Source organism: Electrophorus electricus, chromosome 2 (assembly GCF_013358815.1).
Source record: "Electrophorus electricus isolate fEleEle1 chromosome 2, fEleEle1.pri, whole genome shotgun sequence".
NCBI classification, from domain to species: Eukaryota; Metazoa; Chordata; class Actinopteri; order Gymnotiformes; family Gymnotidae; genus Electrophorus; species Electrophorus electricus.
Genome location: NC_049536.1, coordinates 16,625,579 through 16,643,664, shown reverse-complemented (window position 1 = coordinate 16,643,664; position 18,086 = coordinate 16,625,579). Strand labels below are relative to the sequence as shown.

At 39.0% G+C, this 18,086-nt stretch overlaps 3 protein-coding genes across 6 annotated transcripts; 1 reads left to right on the top strand and 2 right to left on the bottom strand.

Annotated features, from left to right (window-relative positions):
- Positions 1-1,232: 1,232 nt before the first annotated feature.
- On the bottom strand, positions 1,233-2,528 carry LOC113575361 (tetraspanin-7-like). Its single transcript, XM_027006823.2, has one exon. It carries the CDS (start codon positions 2,495-2,497, stop codon positions 1,415-1,417), a length of 1,083 nt encoding a protein of 360 aa, XP_026862624.2. The 5' UTR covers positions 2,498-2,528; the 3' UTR covers positions 1,233-1,414.
- A 2,239-nt stretch (positions 2,529-4,767) lies between these two features.
- On the top strand, positions 4,768-11,384 carry si:dkey-14d8.1 (zinc finger protein 485). 4 transcript variants are annotated; one of them, XM_027006819.2, is made up of 7 exons: positions 4,768-4,947; positions 6,681-6,883; positions 7,054-7,143; positions 7,970-8,065; positions 8,179-8,289; positions 8,836-8,959; positions 9,225-11,384. In XM_027006819.2, exons 1-7 carry the CDS (start codon positions 4,914-4,916, stop codon positions 10,931-10,933), a joined length of 2,367 nt encoding a protein of 788 aa, XP_026862620.1. In that variant the 5' UTR covers positions 4,768-4,913; the 3' UTR covers positions 10,934-11,384. The 4 variants fall into 4 exon arrangements, with proteins under 4 accessions (XP_026862620.1, XP_026862619.1, XP_026862621.1 ...); XM_027006818.2 differs by having other exon boundaries at positions 9,222-11,384; XM_027006820.2 differs by lacking the exon at positions 4,768-4,947 and adding an exon at positions 5,101-5,173 and having other exon boundaries at positions 9,222-11,384.
- Positions 11,385-14,787: 3,403 nt separating this feature from the next.
- Positions 14,788-18,020, bottom strand: apex1 (APEX nuclease (multifunctional DNA repair enzyme) 1). Its single transcript, XM_027006828.2, has 5 exons — positions 17,947-18,020; positions 17,506-17,640; positions 17,237-17,403; positions 16,800-16,992; positions 14,788-15,457 (listed from the first exon to the last, which is right to left on the bottom strand). Exons 2-5 carry the CDS (start codon positions 17,567-17,569, stop codon positions 14,943-14,945), a joined length of 939 nt encoding a protein of 312 aa, XP_026862629.2. The 5' UTR covers positions 17,570-17,640; positions 17,947-18,020; the 3' UTR covers positions 14,788-14,942.
- Positions 18,021-18,086: the final 66 nt, after the last annotated feature.

Genomic DNA, 18,086 nt, shown 5'->3' with positions numbered 1-18,086 from the left:
TGGTCAGTTAACGAAAGCTTGTGACAGTCATGCTGCCCTGTATTTGATTATGAATACACCTCCTCTAGCATAACTCAGGTCATCTGCATGCTGCATGTTAAATTAAGTAATTGAAGGCTTAATCATTCAATGAGGAAACACTTAGAACATGAGATAGAAAATTTGTGCTCAATAAGTGACCAACACAGAAGTTTGTACTTTAAGATATTTGTCTTGTCAAAAGTAAAATATTTGAAAAGTATAGTAAAACAAAGTAGCTTGACATCATCTCTACACACATTAGGCTCTTTAAAATGTCAACTCAATCTTGTATTAAGATATTAGCAGACTATCTTGATTATCTGTCTTTAGAATTTTAATTTACAGGTGTCTGCCTTAAGATACAACTATCCAAGTCCACATTTCTTCTAAGACTAAAACTAGAATTCTAGACATAATTACAGTTTACTGTGATTCCAATCATTTTCAGTCAAAAATGTTTCAAGAAACATATCAGTTTTTGTTTAAAGTGTGAAGGACTTGATATACCCCCCCCACCCCCACCCCCACCCCTTTTAGACTAATCTGTCAGCAACATTCATATTTATGTAGTTTATCCTCAAATAGTAATTGTAAATCATGCAAGCTGCTTCTACATATGGTATGCCTGGTATTATTATATTATTGCATAAACACCATTGAATATAAGTACTAATGTACATGGTTATCAGAAAATCCAAACAACAAAATGTTATAAATTCCACAGTCAATCCAAAGTCAAATCAAGCTTAATTCTGTTTTAGTTTAGTGCATCTTATTTCTCAAAAAAATATCTGTCATAGTGTACAGTTTGGATAGTTGGACAGTTTTTAAATCAAAATCCAGGGTTCCTGTAGAATGGCTTGGAATCCAGCACAAATACAGAACCTGAAAGCACCATTGGAGCATCTCCCTAGTTGATAATGTGCACTTAAAGGAGCAATATGTCATTTTTTCACTGAGTCCTCACATTATGAAACAGCCATTACACTGATGCTTAATGGCCTAGATGAGTCAAATACTCTGTACTAAATGTATTTCAAACATGACGCTTCCATGTGGTGGACCTGGTCTATGAAGCTTAAACTAGTTCATTTGGAGACTACCAAGTAATTAGATTCTTCATCTCATTTGAGCTGTACTTTAAAGAAGAAAAAAAAAACATAATAAATAATCACTTTCATAAATATTTCAGAAAAAATTACTTAGTGTTATTTAAAGAAAGTTTCTTGAAGGTGGTTTTCTAAGCTAACTCTTTGTTTAATTGTACATACTCTCTATTGAAGATCTTGTTCAATATATAAGTAGACTTAATAAGGAAGTCTATGGAACTAGCTTTTTCATAGAATAATGCTGGATTACTGGTCGTTCTCTTGAACAACAACTCTGACATTTCTTAGTGACCTTGTCTACGAGGCTGAGAAGCCAGGTGGTTAGCAAGTATACATGCTAGAGCAATACCTAACACCTGCGTAAAGGCAAGCCCCAGCACAGCAGCAGCAATATGAAAGACATTATCATTAACAAAACTGAAGACTTTCCTGAAGCAGCCATGTTGGTGAATCCCCACAGCTTCAATGGTTCCACTGCCCCCTTCTGGCAATGGCCTGTTATGACAGGCCTTGCGCTGTATGCAGCAGCTGTCTGGCACTGACACAGAAAACGTGCCATTACCCAAGTTGCCTGCTGGCGAAAGAGCGTCCTGGGTGGCCCATTCAGACAGGAGCCAGTCACGCCAACCTTCTGCCCCACAGCACTTAAGTGCCCTCTGAATGCCATCTAGGGCATTGGCACGGCCTTCGTCATCCCCGTAGCTCACGACGGCTCTCTGTAGGCCACTGCGAAAACCTCTAGCAATATCTTCTCTGTAGAAGAGCCCCGAGAGACCAGCGGCCAAACCCCCAATGAGCACAGCCAGCTGAAAGATGCCATAGGCCCGGAGGAGGCAGGGCAGGCCAACTGCCACTCCCAGGCAGCCCAGAAATCCCCAGGCAGTGATGGCCGCCCCCGTGGCTAGTAGTATTAGTGGGGCATTAGGGTAATGGTTCACCGAGAGCAGCATGTAGTCAGCCAGCGAGGCTTGCACCCAGATGCCCAGCGTAAAGATCGCCAGTCCGGCCGCCCAGAAGAGGCAGCTGAAGACGAGCAGTGCAAGGCGCAGCAGTGGCACCACCCCCACTACGTGGCAGCATGGTGGGGCAGCGCCTGCCACAGGCACAGGGGGTGCCAGAGAGACTTCCGAATCCAGTGAGAGGGAGAAGCGCTGTTGCCTGTGATGCCGGAGTTCACTGGGCTCCTGTAAGGGCGAGAGCAGGTATCCGGGCAGAGCAGAGGGGCGGCGAAGAGCCACAGGCGAGGCTGGAGCTCCTGAGCCCCGTGGTGATGAAAGCCGTCGAGCAGTGTGCTGATCTTTCACGCGCTGGGGGCTCAGCCGAGCAGGCAGAGAATCGTAAGACGCAGTCACAAGTGCGCAGCTCATGGTCCCCACTCTGGTTTTACCTGCCACCCACTCTCTCTCCCTCATTTACTCCACTCTCTTTATCTGCTCCCTTTGTTTCTCAATGTCCATTCACATTCTTCACTCCCCCCACTCGTTCTTTATAGCTTAGCCATCAACTCTTTGTCGTCCAGCCTCCCCCTACTACCTCCCCACACCCTGTCCTTTCACCATAAATTTCCACAGTGAATCAACACATGGAGGTCTTATCTTCGTCCGCAGATATGCTCTACTCTTCACGGTGCTTAGATGTTCATTTCTGACATCGCTTCCACTTGCTTGACCACAAATGCTCCATGCCTCTGCAGTGAGTGTTATATCCAGTGCTGTAGCTGTTTAGCTATGCTTCTTCAGTGGGGATGTATTGGGGTGGGTGGAGCTTTAGGGATGTAACTGGGAACACCCCATGTCTCAAACCACCTCTATTCGGTAAAGGGATGACTATTCATGATATATGTTAAGATGATTTGTTTTTGTTTTTTTTTTGGATTGTTGCCATTTGTGATTTTAAGGGCCCTGAAAGAATGTAGCATTCCTGTACTGCATTCTGTTCTTACTGTTATAACATGTCTCATACATCACACTGTGCACTTAATATGTATGGTATATATTTGAGGCAAGGCAAGCGGAATTAAGTGCTATTCCAAATCACTGTTTTATGGCATTTTGGATTGATACCCTTGGCGTCATCGTGGAATTTTAATTATATATGTAACTCCACAACACAGACAGGCAATAACCAAACCCACCTGTGAACATCTCTTCTCATAAATAAAAATTACTTCCCTTTCAATATTAGACAACCCCCCCCCCCAAAAAAAGACACTATATATATATATATATATATATATATATATATATATATATATATATATATATATATATATATATATATATATATATATATATATATATATTTCCCCCCTGGATTTGATGATTAAATAAAATAAAGGCAGCTGAACCAGCATGTACACTAAATTTGCTACAGTATCATTTCTTATCTGGGGCTACTCCTAAATACAGACACACAACTAACATACAAGTGCACGTGTGCACACACACACACACACACACACATACACACAGAGTCATCACCCTCAGCGATGCATATAAAACTGGATGTTTATTACTGGGAAAGTGCTCATCTCTGTGTATCCTGTTAACAGCTCCAGGCCACTTCTTCACCACCACCTCATAAATCAGTTCCCTCCTTTTATACAGCGTTTCATCCTTTCTCTTTTCCATCAATTGAGTGCACTCATGAAACTGAGGGTCTAGTTAGAAAAGGACAGCCATCAAGCCTAAGTTGGGCAGGCAGGCTTCCAGTGATACAGGACAAATGGAGATGGAGAGGTGAGGATTAGTAAAGCCAGCTTGTTCACTCTAAAAGCAGGTGTGATGCACTGCAGAGGGCTTATTAGTTTCCAGAGTGTGACAGATCATTGTTGTTTGTATTGTGTTTTGTTTGTATCGTCTAAAAAGACTACTTGCATGGGCAATTAAAATGAAATTAGTTAGCATTGGGAATAATACTGTAATATCCAGTTATTACATGCTACATCAATATATCTTAAGTGATGTAGTCTAAACACTTTATTTGTGGTATTTGATATGAACATCATATTACCTCAAATACAATCACTAATAACCAGAACATACTAAGATGTCTTCCAAGCATTTTATGGCTTATAGCTTTATAAAGCAAGAATAAACAATTTTTAAAAAGTTAATTATGGTGGTGTCATGGTGATTAATATTATTTTTCTGCACTGTTGATAACATTATGTTAGTATATAAGAAATGATTAGCAATGTCTCTACATGGCCACATTTTCTCACAGCCATATAGTTTCTTCAAATATGGTTCCTCTTCATAATGCATGTTTATATCTACAGCACGTAACATTGTCAGAACTTTATAAACAATGCTAAACGTGTACATTCAAATGAAAAATCATCTTTAATCGGAACACACTATGCCTAGTTGTTTTCATGTTTTTTGTGTCATAGTGGGGAAATCTAAATGAATTGTTCTGTCACATATGGAATATTCTACCTTTTCGATACTTTGATAATGATGATTCAGTGGTTTTGTATCTTCCACCCTGATGATCATAGGCCAACAGTAATAACGTTAATATGGTTTCAGTTCACTTAACCACCAGATCAGAAGGGGCACTAAAAGTTATTTACAGAGAATTTCTGTCGCTGCGAAACAGAGGTGGGTTGTATATCCGGTGTGATTTCCGGCTATGCATGGTTGTTCGTTGCTTCGGTCAGCTTCACGATAAATATATATTAGTAGTTGTTTTGTTATTGATTAATAATACGATCTTACTGATATGAGGTCATTAACATTTGATTAAATATATATTTCTGCGCTTCTTTAAAACATAATCATGGAAATAGTTACTCCAGAAAGTCGCCAAACAAGTAAGTGAAAACCATAAGCAACTTAGCTTACGAGCTAAACGCTAGCAAGTGGTTAAGTGGCGCGATTTAGAGAGAGTGAAGCTAGCAAGCAAAGCGAATACTGTCAAAATAGCAGGTACAGACATGGTATGACAATATTTCCCAGCAGTATCCCTCAGATATGCATAAGTAAAAATATTTGAGAAACTTCTAGTTGTTGACATTGACATGGTAATTAAAGGTTTAGGTCTGTAGTGCTTAAGGTTACATGTTAGCCCATTTGCTAACAAACGCAATCATTTGCCAACGGCAACACTGAATTATATTGACTTTTATGTATTAGTTCGGCAGTTTGATTGTTACTGTCAGCTTCTAGGCCAATGTGGTGCTTCCATTGTTTTTAACGGTAATAATAACATGCAGTTATAAATAGTCTTTGTTGAGTCCAGACTAGAAATGCGTTATAAACTGCCGTTATACGTTTTGCTTGTAAATAAATCTGTATAGTGGCAGAAGAGTAACTAGTTGCTTTGCTCCACTTTTGCATTTCTAGAGTTACTTAGGCTTTCCTACCGTTGTAGCTTTTTGTAGCATTTTTTTAGTTATTAATAATGCATGCGGTGATTATTGTCGGAATAGGAAAGCTGAGAAAATAAGCGAAGTTTATGTTGGCAACTTAGGCAATTAGACCTGGGTTAACTTTTTTCCTTACCATAGACTGGTGGTAATCATGCATACAGAGAGAGATTCTGCAGTGGTGATTTAATATGCATATGTATCCAAACTATTCCTTTTGGAGAAGAGCATTTTGAATGCAAACTGCAAACATGTATCTCAGACCTGAATTTTAACTATGTCCAGTACTAACTGTGCCAGATGTCTTTGCTTTGCTCAAGTTCACTGCATTGTTTTATTGTCTACTATGAGTATCATGGCCACCTTAAGATGTTTTTGATCAGTGTTCTGTGTGCATTTTAATGAATCAGGGTTGTCTTTTATCCAGGACTTTACCAACATCACATGGTTTCAGTAAAATGTCTTTTAACTTATTGCAAAGCATATTACAATTGCAATTATCACACAATATTTTTGCCCATATTTTGCAGCCATAATTAACTCATTTATAATTATGTACATTTATATAGTGCCTAGTTTATATATACTGGATTTACTTTGGGTGAATTCCATTTACACTTTTCACTAAAATGTGCCCCCAGTGTGAGCAGATCTTGCCAATCTTACAAAGAACCAATCTTAATTTCCCACATAAAAAGCAAACCAAGCAACACAACGCTTCCATTTTAGTTCCTGAAACTGACGTACTATTACCAGTGTATCATATACTGTTAAATATATGCAGAAACTCTACAAAGAAGTGTCGGCTTTAATGCAGGAGAAGGCTCTGTTTGGCAATTGCTGTAATTTCTGTAGTTAGTCAGCAGATGCGTTTATGCTTATGTAATTTTATGCACAGAAGATGCATTCTTTTACACTTGTAGGAAAAACATGTTCAAGATCTCTCTCTGACCACCTCCAAATGTGGTTTGAGTGATCCAATTGTAATGTGTCTTGGGTGTGTTTACACCTGGCTTTTCATGCAGGTCAAGTGAAAGCTGAACGTTATTCGATCACCAAAAATGCATGTTAATGCAAGGTGTAAACACGCTCTGACACCTTCCCTCACAATAATGCCCTAATTAAAGGGGTTTATTTAAACGTTTCCCATAAAATAACTGTTGCTTCTTCTCTTTCAGCCCCTGCACTCCCTCTTTCTGCCCTCCGCCTTGTGGTGCCACCCCTGCGACTAATGTCTGCTTTTCTGTGGCAAGTGGTTCAGCGTCACAATGTAACACAATATGGGAAACTGGAGCAGTTTGTTATGCTGGTGTCAGAAGCAGTTCCAGACATCATGAGTCAAAGTCTAATTAATAAGCTGGTCTTTCACTTGCGGAAAAAGGTAAACTTCAAATAAATAACAAGAATTTCATACATATGAATTAAAACATTTTCCTTTACATGTAATGTACCTTAGTGTCTGAGACAAAAAATAATGTTAGTATGATGTCACATGTCAAATTTGAATAATAGTTCCATGCAAAATGTTTTGTAAATAATTTATTCTTGTAGGTGATCTTAGAGCTCTGTTTTAAGGACAAAACTCCTGACCGCTGGATTATTCAAGCACATTTGGACACACTTCGTAACCTTACTTATAAAGTAGGTGTGAATATACAGTTTCACCTTTTGCACCTTTTGGACAAACTAGTATATTGCAATTATTTTGTTGTATTTTGTGATAACAGTATGTTAAAAAATATTGGTGAACCTTTAATCAGAGTAAGATACACAATCACGCAATAAAACAAAATGTGATATTTTAGAGGGTCTCGGTTGCATGTCTCATTCTTTAGCAATTTTAAAATCCTAAAGGCCAATTAATAATATACAAATAATATACCATGCTACCTTAAAGCATTTGTCAGATAAATCATGAATGTTTTGGAATTATCTGTGCTTTAGTTTTAACATATTTTTACTTCATTCAAAGAATATATATTATTTTATGTTTTGGTATCTCAAACCACCAAACTGTCAGTCTGCACAACCATTAAGATTGGATTTTAATGATAATAAACTAACAAAATTCCATAAATATTCAATAAAAAAACAATAAAATGGCATGATTTTATGTTTAAAACATTTCAAATAAACCACCTAATAGTAATTTAAGGCTACAAGATACTAGTACTTTAAGGCTGGTGTCCTAAAAAAACTTTTGTCCAAAAGTTTATGTTCTCAAATATCAGTTCTCAAACCATACATACCAGACTTATGAAGTGAAGAGTTAATAACAGTAAATGTGATATTGTATCATCAAGAGGACCCCAACTGATCTTTATGACTGAGTAAAAGCATAAGAATGTCTTTACAAATGGCATTCAAGGAGTCAGACAGAATTGATTCAGACTTTATAAGTGTACCTGTTTTATATCAGGCTTATGCTTATATCAGTAAGCCATGTTATTGCATTTGAACTTTACAGTGCAAAGATGTTGAAAGTGAAATAATGAATACCAAATTCATAAGGATGATCCATAACATCTTGGAGGATGCAACCAAGAGAGAGAACTTTTTTCAGGTTTGATATGGATCTCTCTGTCTCTTCTCTTCTTCCTTTAGCTATTCAGTCTTTAATTGCTTCCATACTGCCATTTTTCCTATTGTCTTATTATTACCATTTTATCTCTGCAGAATGTCTTTCCTGTAGAATATGGTTCTGGGTATGACGCGGTGCTACAGAGCTTGGCATGGGAGTTCCTAACTCGAGTAGAGGAACTCCTGCCTGTGCCAAACCTTAAAGAGGTGGGCAATTTCATCCAGTTGCATAACTATTTTTATTTAGTATTTGTTAACTGTGATGTGTATTTTTGTTTGTTAATAATGAATGGAATCTCAAGGTTTTTTTTTAACCAGGGCAAGGACAAATATTCTACTCTCACAGGAATAAATTTCTGCATCCTTAGAAATGGTTAGCAATTATTAATTTGCCCTACTCACATGCTAGGGTGTCTTTTTACAATGCCAAAGGCAGAAGCAAAAACCATTTCAGTTATTAAATTTGTGATTTTTAGGATCAGGCACTAATTTGGGGCAATTGTTAATTTGTGTTAGTATCCCTTTTGAAGTTCTAACCCAATTTCTCAGTAACTTAAACCCTTTTAAGATATTTCTGTTGCACCTGATAGTACAAAAAAGGTACTAAAATCACAGCCACACACTAGTAAATCTAGTGGAAACTACAATTTTGGAATTTTCAGTATGCTTCGCACAGATTACAGAGGTTAACAAAGTTTATATTCAGTGAGTTCTCCACGCAGTGTTTAAGATGAAAGTTTTGTACTTCTTCAGACAGCCTCATGGCTCTGTGGTGCCTTGTCTGCCATGGAGGACATCGTTCAGCCATTATCTGATCCAGCAGAGTTAAGGGATGTGCTACAACACTTCAAAACCAGGAGACATGGCAATAGAAATGGTAAGCCTCTCAGAGGTACATTAACTAATTTACTAAAGGCTGAACATCACCTTACACCAATGTTATCAAACTTTAGTCTTGAAGTGTAGTAATATACTGTTTTTAAAGCATCAACACATCTTATTCTGCTCATTAGACAATGACCATTTGAATAAAGCGAGGACTGTTGCTTCTTTCCTCCAGAGTATACATTTTAAATCTTATGTGGTTATTAGTATACTTAATGATTACTGTATTCTTCCTTTGTTTTTTTCCCTGACAGCAGCCGTTCACTCAACAACAGAGGTTGTTTGTTTACCCCTCCCTTCCGATGGAGGAACTGGTGGAATATTACCTTCCATTTCATCTGAACAAGAAGCAGTATTACCTGCCAGTTCGGTTGCACAAGACAAAATCCCATCTCCCTCGTCCATGGCACAAGAGACAATCATTATTACACAAGCCATCTCAGAAAACCAGTCAGAGTCTGACTGTGCTGCTGCCACTATAATGAGTCCAACCCCCAGTGACACAGAGGAGGTGGAGCCTTTAGACAGCATTGCCATACCCAACACAGTCAGGGTGGAGGATGAACTAAATGAGGAGTCAGTTTGTCAAGAGAACAATACGGGGATGTGTGAATTTCAACAAATCTACCTCACTGCAGATGGATCTACTGTTATAGTTTCAGAATTGGACAACGGGGGAGAGGAGACCACTCAGCTGCAGTTTCTGGAGCAGTCAGATGGAGCGGAGACCCCTGGGGTAAGGGAAATGAGCATGGAGGAGTGGATTTCAGAAATAGCTGGGAAGGTGATATCCCTTCCCATCTTGCCTTCTACTACTCCTGTGGAGGTCCTCACAGAAGAGACAACATATGTTCCTGTTATTGAAAGACCACCATCGATCAAGGCCATCATTAACAGGAAGAGTGCTCCGACACAAGCAGTGCTGGGCAGGAAGTCGCTGGCAGTGCCCAGCGAGTCTCGGGCACCTCAGGAGGTGGGCGAGAAGAAGCACGTGTGCCGCGTATGCATGAAAGAGTTCCGCTATGAGTGCCAGCTGAAGAACCACGCACGCACACACACAGGTGAACGGCCGTTCCAGTGCTCGGACTGTGGTAAGCGCTTCCGCTGCTTCAGCTTCCTGTCAAGCCACATTAAGACGCACTCACTCGCCCGGCCGTTTAAGTGCACCCAGTGCGCCAAGACCTTTCGCAAGAAGGCTGACCTCGTCAAGCATGCACGTGTGCACACGGGCGAGAAGCCGTACATGTGCACCGTTTGTGGCAAGAGCTTCTCGCAGGGCTCATACCTGAAGATCCACCGCGAATGCCACACGTCAGAGAGCCTGCACCAGTGCCCGCACTGCGAAAAGTGCTTCCCGACAGCATTCAAACTGGCCATCCACGTTCGCTACCACTCCATGGCGCGCTCCTACCAGTGTAACGTGTGTGGGAAGAGCTTCATCTATGCCAGCCTGCTGCGCCGGCACAAGGGCTACCACGTGGGCGAGCGACAGTACCTGTGCTCTGTGTGTGGCAAGGCGTTCGTCTACATGTTTGACCTGAAGAAGCACCAACGCAACCACGAGAGGCCACGTGCCCGTGTCCCATGCACTGTCTGCCACAAGACGTTTGCCGGGCCTGAGATGCTGCGCTGCCACTTGCGCGTGCACACGGGCGAGCGACCGTTCAGCTGCGCTGTGTGCGGCAAGGCTTTCTCTCAGATTGGCAACATGAAGCGGCATGAGCGCGTGCACACGGGTGAGAGGCCCTTCACTTGCACGGAGTGCGGGAAGACATACAAGCACTCATCACACCTGAAGAACCACATGCTGAGCCACACGGGCGAGCGGCCATGGCGATGCGCTCATTGCGGCAAGAGCTTCAAGTTTGCCGCACCCCTGCGCAAGCATGAGCGCACCCATCTGAGTGAGCGCAGAGGATGCGAACAGTCCAGTGGCCGCAAGCGCAGCCAAACCAAAAGCACATAAAGGGCCGAAGAGCACAAGTTCCTTTCCTACAGCTTTCAAGCTTTTGCGAGACCGAGGTTGGCCTTCTTGTCTGAGTTAGTTATCATTTTGAAAACCTTACGTCAGCAAGGTTACCTTGTAGAGGAGGGCAAAGATGTGCTATTTAGTTTAGAAGGTGGTGATGGTGCAAATGTGTAGCAGCAAGTAGTCAGATGAGTTAACTTGCATTGTAATCTTGCTGGGATAAAATGTTGATATCCCTGTATAGGAACTTCAAAGACTCTTAATTCCAACCATCACTTAAGATATGTGGAAGTTGGTCACATTAGGACAGCAGTGAGAGGCATGCACCACATACCTACCAAGTATAAGCTTATATGAGATACATTCATAAGATTAAATAATTTTGTTGCAATATTTAGATTTAGATTTACTACATAGAAAACATATTTTCATACTTTCTCTTGTTCATTTGGAACCTTTTTTTTTTTTTTTTTTTTTTTTTTTAAACTTGTGGACCACATGTAATATTAGTTCAGTTCGTGGAGTGTTGATGCTCACAGAAGCATTGATTAACATATTGCAGATATTCCTGAGGCCAGTGTGCAGTCCTCATTACATTGGGATTGTATAATGACAATTGCAGTTAAAACAAAAGAAAGTAGTTTGGAAAAAGACATTTTGGATCTTTTATTTATAATAACCAAATGAACTCTTTTCAACCATTTTTTTGTAAAATGCATTTGGAGGAGGTAGAAGAAACTACTGAAAATAATTGGATATCTTATTCATTGCTAATAAAATCTGTGGTCAAAAGATTGATTTGTAAATATATAATCTTTTCTTATTGATTCAATAAATTATTCAGACAAAAAATATATATTCACTGGCTCAACTTTTACTGTCTAAATTGTTTTTAAACATTTTCTGGAATCATTTGGCAAAGCATGTTTTTTTAAACAAGGTTTTCAACAGGTTATGCTATTCACTTTTAGGTTCTTTGGATAGCTAATACTAAACGCTGAAAGGGCAAAGGTTATAATGATGAGTAAAAAAAAAAGTAATAATAATGGCAACAATACTAATTCAGAAAAATTATAACATTTTATGAAAATGGTGTGTATTGTAGTGGAATTAGTTCTGGTCATGTGGGATCATTTTAGACCAGCTGTGTTCAGTCGTTAGTGAGGTATTAAATAGGTATTTTTGGTACTGCCCTTTGCTTGTTTTAAAGCCTCCTTGTCCATGGACACATTTAAGTCCAAGGGGTTGATTTGATACCTATGTGGTAGTGAATAACACAAAGATATTAAGAAAAACAACTGAATGTAAAATTATAGAATTGTATCATTAGTTATCTTGATCTTGAAATTTTTGCAAGGTAGCTATTACTAACAGGAAAAAGGCACAGTTACAGTTGACACTGTATCTTCTATTAGAACTTGGATATACTCTAGTAATGGAGGCTGGGCACTGAACAAAGATATTATTCAGACTTGTTCATGAAACACTGACTTCTTACAATTTGCTTCTTCCATCCAGATTTTTAAAAATGTAATCTGAAATACCTTGCTTCAAGTCTCATGGACGACAAGCATCGAGACTATTTTCTGTCCTGGCTCCAAGATGGTGGAATAAACTCCCACTTGCTGTCCGGACAGCAGAGTCCCTTGCAGTCTTCAAATGCAGACTGAAGACCCATCTATTTGCAGAATATTTAAAGGACAACTGGCACTGCTCCTATATTGATTGACTAAATTAGTACTTATTGTAGGGTATTGTTTATGTTGTTTAACAAACTCTAGCACTTTTATAGCACGTATCATTAAGACAGACCTTATGTATTTTGTACTTCTAGGTATCAGCATTCATCCCTGTATTCTACAGTATTCTAGTTCATTGGTATGTTTGATTCTAACCTACTGTACTAGGATATATTCTATGAGTAAATGAAAAAGCACTTTTGTATGTTGCTCTGGATAAGAGTGTCTGCTAAATGTCATTTATATTTTCATTACTGCCCTTAATTGACATTCTGGTAATGTACTTTTTTTTACATTACCAGAAGGTACACAGAAATAATTTATAAAATTTCAAATAATTCAGGGCTGCACAAGACAAATCCCAGATATTAGTTCCAACTCCTAATCTAACAGATCTGCTCCAGTTAATCAAGGCCTTCAGTAGCATCTTAATTATAGTACAACATATTTAGGACTAGAACTAGATTAGGACTAGAACTAAACTCTATAGGAGGGTAGATGATTAGGGTTGAACTTGGGCACACTTGATGCAATTTCCTGTACACATAGATTTTAAGTAAATTTAACTATTTTGAAAGTTATTCCTTGTACATGGTAACAACACTAAGCTTGCAATCCAATGACATCACCAAGCATTACTGAACTTTGTCTACCAATATGAACTCAAATCCATAGAACTCTAGCATAGAATATTTTGTATTTTTTGGAAAAATGTAACCACCACCACCTGTCTAGGGAACAAAACAGTAGTTGAAAGTATGAATTGTGTCCTCAACTCAATTTCTCCCAAAATACAGGTCATTTACTGAAGAGTATATCAACAGCAGATTTAGATTCCAACACTTCTGAGTGTAAACCTCATTAAAAATAAAAAGTCTAAAGTAACTTATGCTTAAAGAATAGATTCTCAGCTTACTAAAAGTTGTATGTCCAGAGGTACAATAATCTTAGTGACTGTAAATTTAGTGTGGAGAAAAGAGAGAAAAAAACCATACTATTTCAACTGTGTATGCAGAAGGCTAAATATGAATGATGGCTACATTTATAATGCCTATACTTACCTCTAACATGGAGTTAACAGTTATTACTTAAGTGTTTCCCTTTTATTTAAAACAGCAAAATCAAATAAATGACAACCTTAATACAAAGCTACATACACAGAGAAAAAACAAACAAACAAAAAAACAGGCTTTTTTTTTTTAAAGTAAACTACGTTTATTACAAAATATGATTACAGACAAGTTCCTAAATATGAAATTTTAAACAATGAAAATAACTGTTAGTGACAGTTTGTTAGTTTTATCTGAATTAATTAAACGCCTTTAACTACTTTGCAACAACAGTAGTAAGCACAGTGAAGACATGACTGCTTTAGCACCAGAAAATCGTAATTCTGCAACAGCACCAAACAAATAATGGCAGCTTGATGCACAACTGCAGGTATCAGTTGGATTCAATACAAAAGGTTTAAGTCTTGAGATAAACCTTTTTACTGTTCAATTCAGAAATAACTGAAACTGAAGCCCAGGTTAGCATGCCAAATTGTACATCCTGGTATGTTCTTGCATCCTTTACACATGCAAGGATTCAGAGAATGTTTGTTCAATAAAAAAACAAATATTTTTTTAAATCACAATTTCACTCCTTACCAAAGTTTTGGTGGCTCATTTACCCTTGAAGTTGTATGATTCTAAATAAATAACCTCAAAACAGCGCACTGACAAGTTTGGCTTGAATAAGAAGAAACTACTACAGCGCTATTATAGTCTACAGGCTAATACAGATTTTAAAAAAAGAACAACAGTTTAATCATTTTCTGCTGATTATTAAACAGTCCTCAAAGTTCTTACTTCAGACATTAGTATCCACAAAATACTTTTCTTAAACATGTTCAATTTTCACTATCTGAAGAAGGGGGGGGGGGGGGGGGGAACACCACAGGGAATGGGTTAGTCCATTTACCATAACAGCTTAATGCCAGATCTGAGCCTTTTATATGCAAGATTATAAAATTATATATATATATATATATATATATATATATATATATATATATATATATATATATATATATATATATATATATATATATATATATATATATATAGAGAGAGAGAGAGAGAGAGAGATATAGAGAATCTTAAACTACACATTACTGTGTTAATGTGAAGATCTAAATTGATTGGGGGGGATTCCAAAATAAAATCTACCCCTGCCCTTAGATACTTGAGAATGAGATTATATACTGAAGTTACAAGGGATCAACCCTACACAGCCAGGTACAGGGTGATGGGGCAGTGGTCACTACCCATGGCAGTGCTACGAATCTTGCTGTCGCACAAGCCAGGGAGCAAGGCGGCTGACAGCAAAAAGTAGTCCAGCCGCCAGCCCACGTTCTTGGCCCGGGCGTTCATCATGTAGGTCCAGAAGGTGTAGGCATTGGTCTGCTCTGGATACAGCTCACGGAAGGTGTCGGTGAATCCAGTGGCAAGGAGCTGGCTGAAGCCTTCACGCTCCTCGGGGGTGAAGCCAGCATTCTTGCGGTTGCCCTTTGGGTTCTTGAGGTCGATCTCTTGATGGGCCACGTTGAGGTCACCACACAGCACCAAGGGCTTGCGCTGGTCCAGGTTGCAGAGGTAGGCACGGAAGTCCACATCCCATGTCTTGCGGTATTCGAGTCGCACCAAACCGCGCCCTGCGTTGGGCACGTAGGCCGTGACCAAGAAGAACGATGGGAACTCAGCAGTGATCACACGCCCCTCCTTGTCATGCTCATCTTTTCCTACAGTGGAGAAAACAGGAAGAAAAGGCTGAAAAGGGGGTGTGAATGTTCTTACTCTCAACCTCTACTACTTGTATGTGTTGAAGACTTCATAATCTTGAAATGGAAATTCTGTTGTATGATATCAAATGTGTTACATTAACTGTAACTAGGGGGTTTGCTTTGCTAACTTCATTACCGCTATTACGCAGCAAACGTAGTAAGTGTAAATAATTCTACAATTCTCATTTAGGAACTCTTAGTTCCCCACAACCCCAAAGTTTTATTTCAATCATTTTAGGCTACCAAAAGTAGCCCAATGTCTGTTCTGAGATACCCTAATCTAATGAATTTATCTAAACATTTTCTTGTGCTGATCCTGACAGGATATTTTTACACACCTTCTAGGCTTGGGTGATTATGTAAATGTAGTGATAAATGATGCTGTCATGTTGAAAATTCAGTCACAAAGTATCCCATTTGACCATTACGGGGTCTTTCATCTGCTTCCACAGACTTCTTACAATTTCATGATATTCCAGACATTCTATAACCTGTGGTGTTACTCTTCTGCAAAATCAGCATTTTAAAGTCACTACTTTTGGGTAGTCACAGAACTGAAAGCAACTGCTTGTTTTGTTTTGGCCATACGTATAATATTCTGGGTAATCATACCTTAGAACAATTCATTCTACTCTGTAAAACAGCAACTTTCATCATCATTGACTGAAATGTATGATCAGAGTTTTATTTTTTAATCAGTATAGAACTAAAACATTTATCAATTCCATTTTGATCGAAAGTCACAAGCTTTAGCTGTGCTACCAATAGCTGCATCATGCATGAAATGCTTCCAAATTGCAGATGTTTGTTACAAGCCAGCATTAATCATGCTGCATGCCTTGGTAGCTGAAATTTAAATTGAACATTTTTTTAACAAGGCACCCTTACTATTCATTTCATATTTAACCATATTATTCTAATTTAATTGAACTAACTTTTAGCCTACATGAAATTGTATGGAATAGTTTTTCACTTGCAAAGCTGATACAGTACAGGGAAAAGTTCCTGCACAGAGGACTTTTTGGAATAGCGTGCTTCCAGCAAAGACACCACAGCTAAGAGATTGTGTCAAATGAGTATCAGACACTATCAGATTGGTGCCATACTGATCCAGAGTATCACTATTCCCAATGAGAGATTTCAGAAACTAACATCTTAACCACATATTAAACCTGCCTAAATTCATATGCAATTTAAAAAAATAAATCACTTTGGCACTGTAAATTGAAAGAGAACTCAATTTCCATAGAGCTCAAAGAGAACAAATTCCACTGTCCATAGAGGTACTGGCAGCACTCACCAATGCCATAGGTGACACTGAGAGGCTGAGTTTTGCATAGCATGGACACCCCACTGTACCCCTCTTTGTCTTCAGATCCAGCCCAGTACTTATGTGGATACTCTGGTAAGGAGGTGATCTCTTTTGGCAAGGCTCTTTCAGCACACTTTGTCTCCTGAAGGCAGATCACATCTGGAGCTTCCTGACGCACCCACTAATGGCAGTGACAAACAGGGGAGAAGGGTTACAATGCACTCTATGCACTAAAGGAGTTGTGTAATTAAAACAATAAGTGAACAGAAAAAAACAAAAAAAAAACAAAAACATAGCATACAATACAATGCAGTTCAGTAGATACTGAGTGCACTATGGATGGGTGAAAAATTAACAACAGGTTTCTATGGACAATTGCAATACCAAAATATAGATAAGGAAACTGATCTCTTAACAAAACTCACACCAATTCCATTCTTCTTAACCCAGGCACGAAGGCCATCTACATTCCAAGATGTTATCTTCATGTTGGCTGCACGGCCATCCTTGCTGGTCATCTTATCCGGCGGATCTTCATACAGAATGGGCTGCTCTGGTTCCTTTGCCTTCTTTGCTTTCTTCACTGCCGTTTCTAAAAATGTTAATAAATATCACAAATAAGCCACAAGGAATAATACTTTTACCCATTTAGTTCCGACAACAGATTTCACTAACAGACACATCCACTGAGTACCTGTTCCATTGTTGTTACCGCCATCTGCAGAACCCTCTTCGGCTTTCTTGGCCCTTTTCGGCATGTTTCCGGATACTCTGAAACTGCACGAGCCTCGGAGACACACAGCACGCACACAAAGATACACCCGAGTACCTTGGAAAAAGAGGTGGCAGTTCATTAAGTGTTATGCTTGAATTTCAATCTCAACTTCAAAGTCATCTGTGTACATAGATAGCCAGAGGCTATACAGGCTGGCGAGGTAGCTAGCTAGTTGTCTAGCTAGCTGGCCACGTTAGTGAGATGAATGAGTTAGCTAGCATAGACATATCTGCCACGAAACCTAAGAAGCACCTACTAATATTAAATATTTGGCGACTAAGTAGTTCGGCTGTGACAATAAAACAGCTTTTATCTGCAGAAGACAGTAGCAGTTACCAAACAGTAGACCCAAACTCTTACCCTACACCTCCACAGTTAACAAACGCAGTTTCACAGCTTTGTCATAAAAGAAAGCAGCACATGTTCCTCTACACAGGACTGCCCAACCTCTTGCCTGATAAAATTAATTTTTTAACTGCACACTTAAATGCAAACTTTAA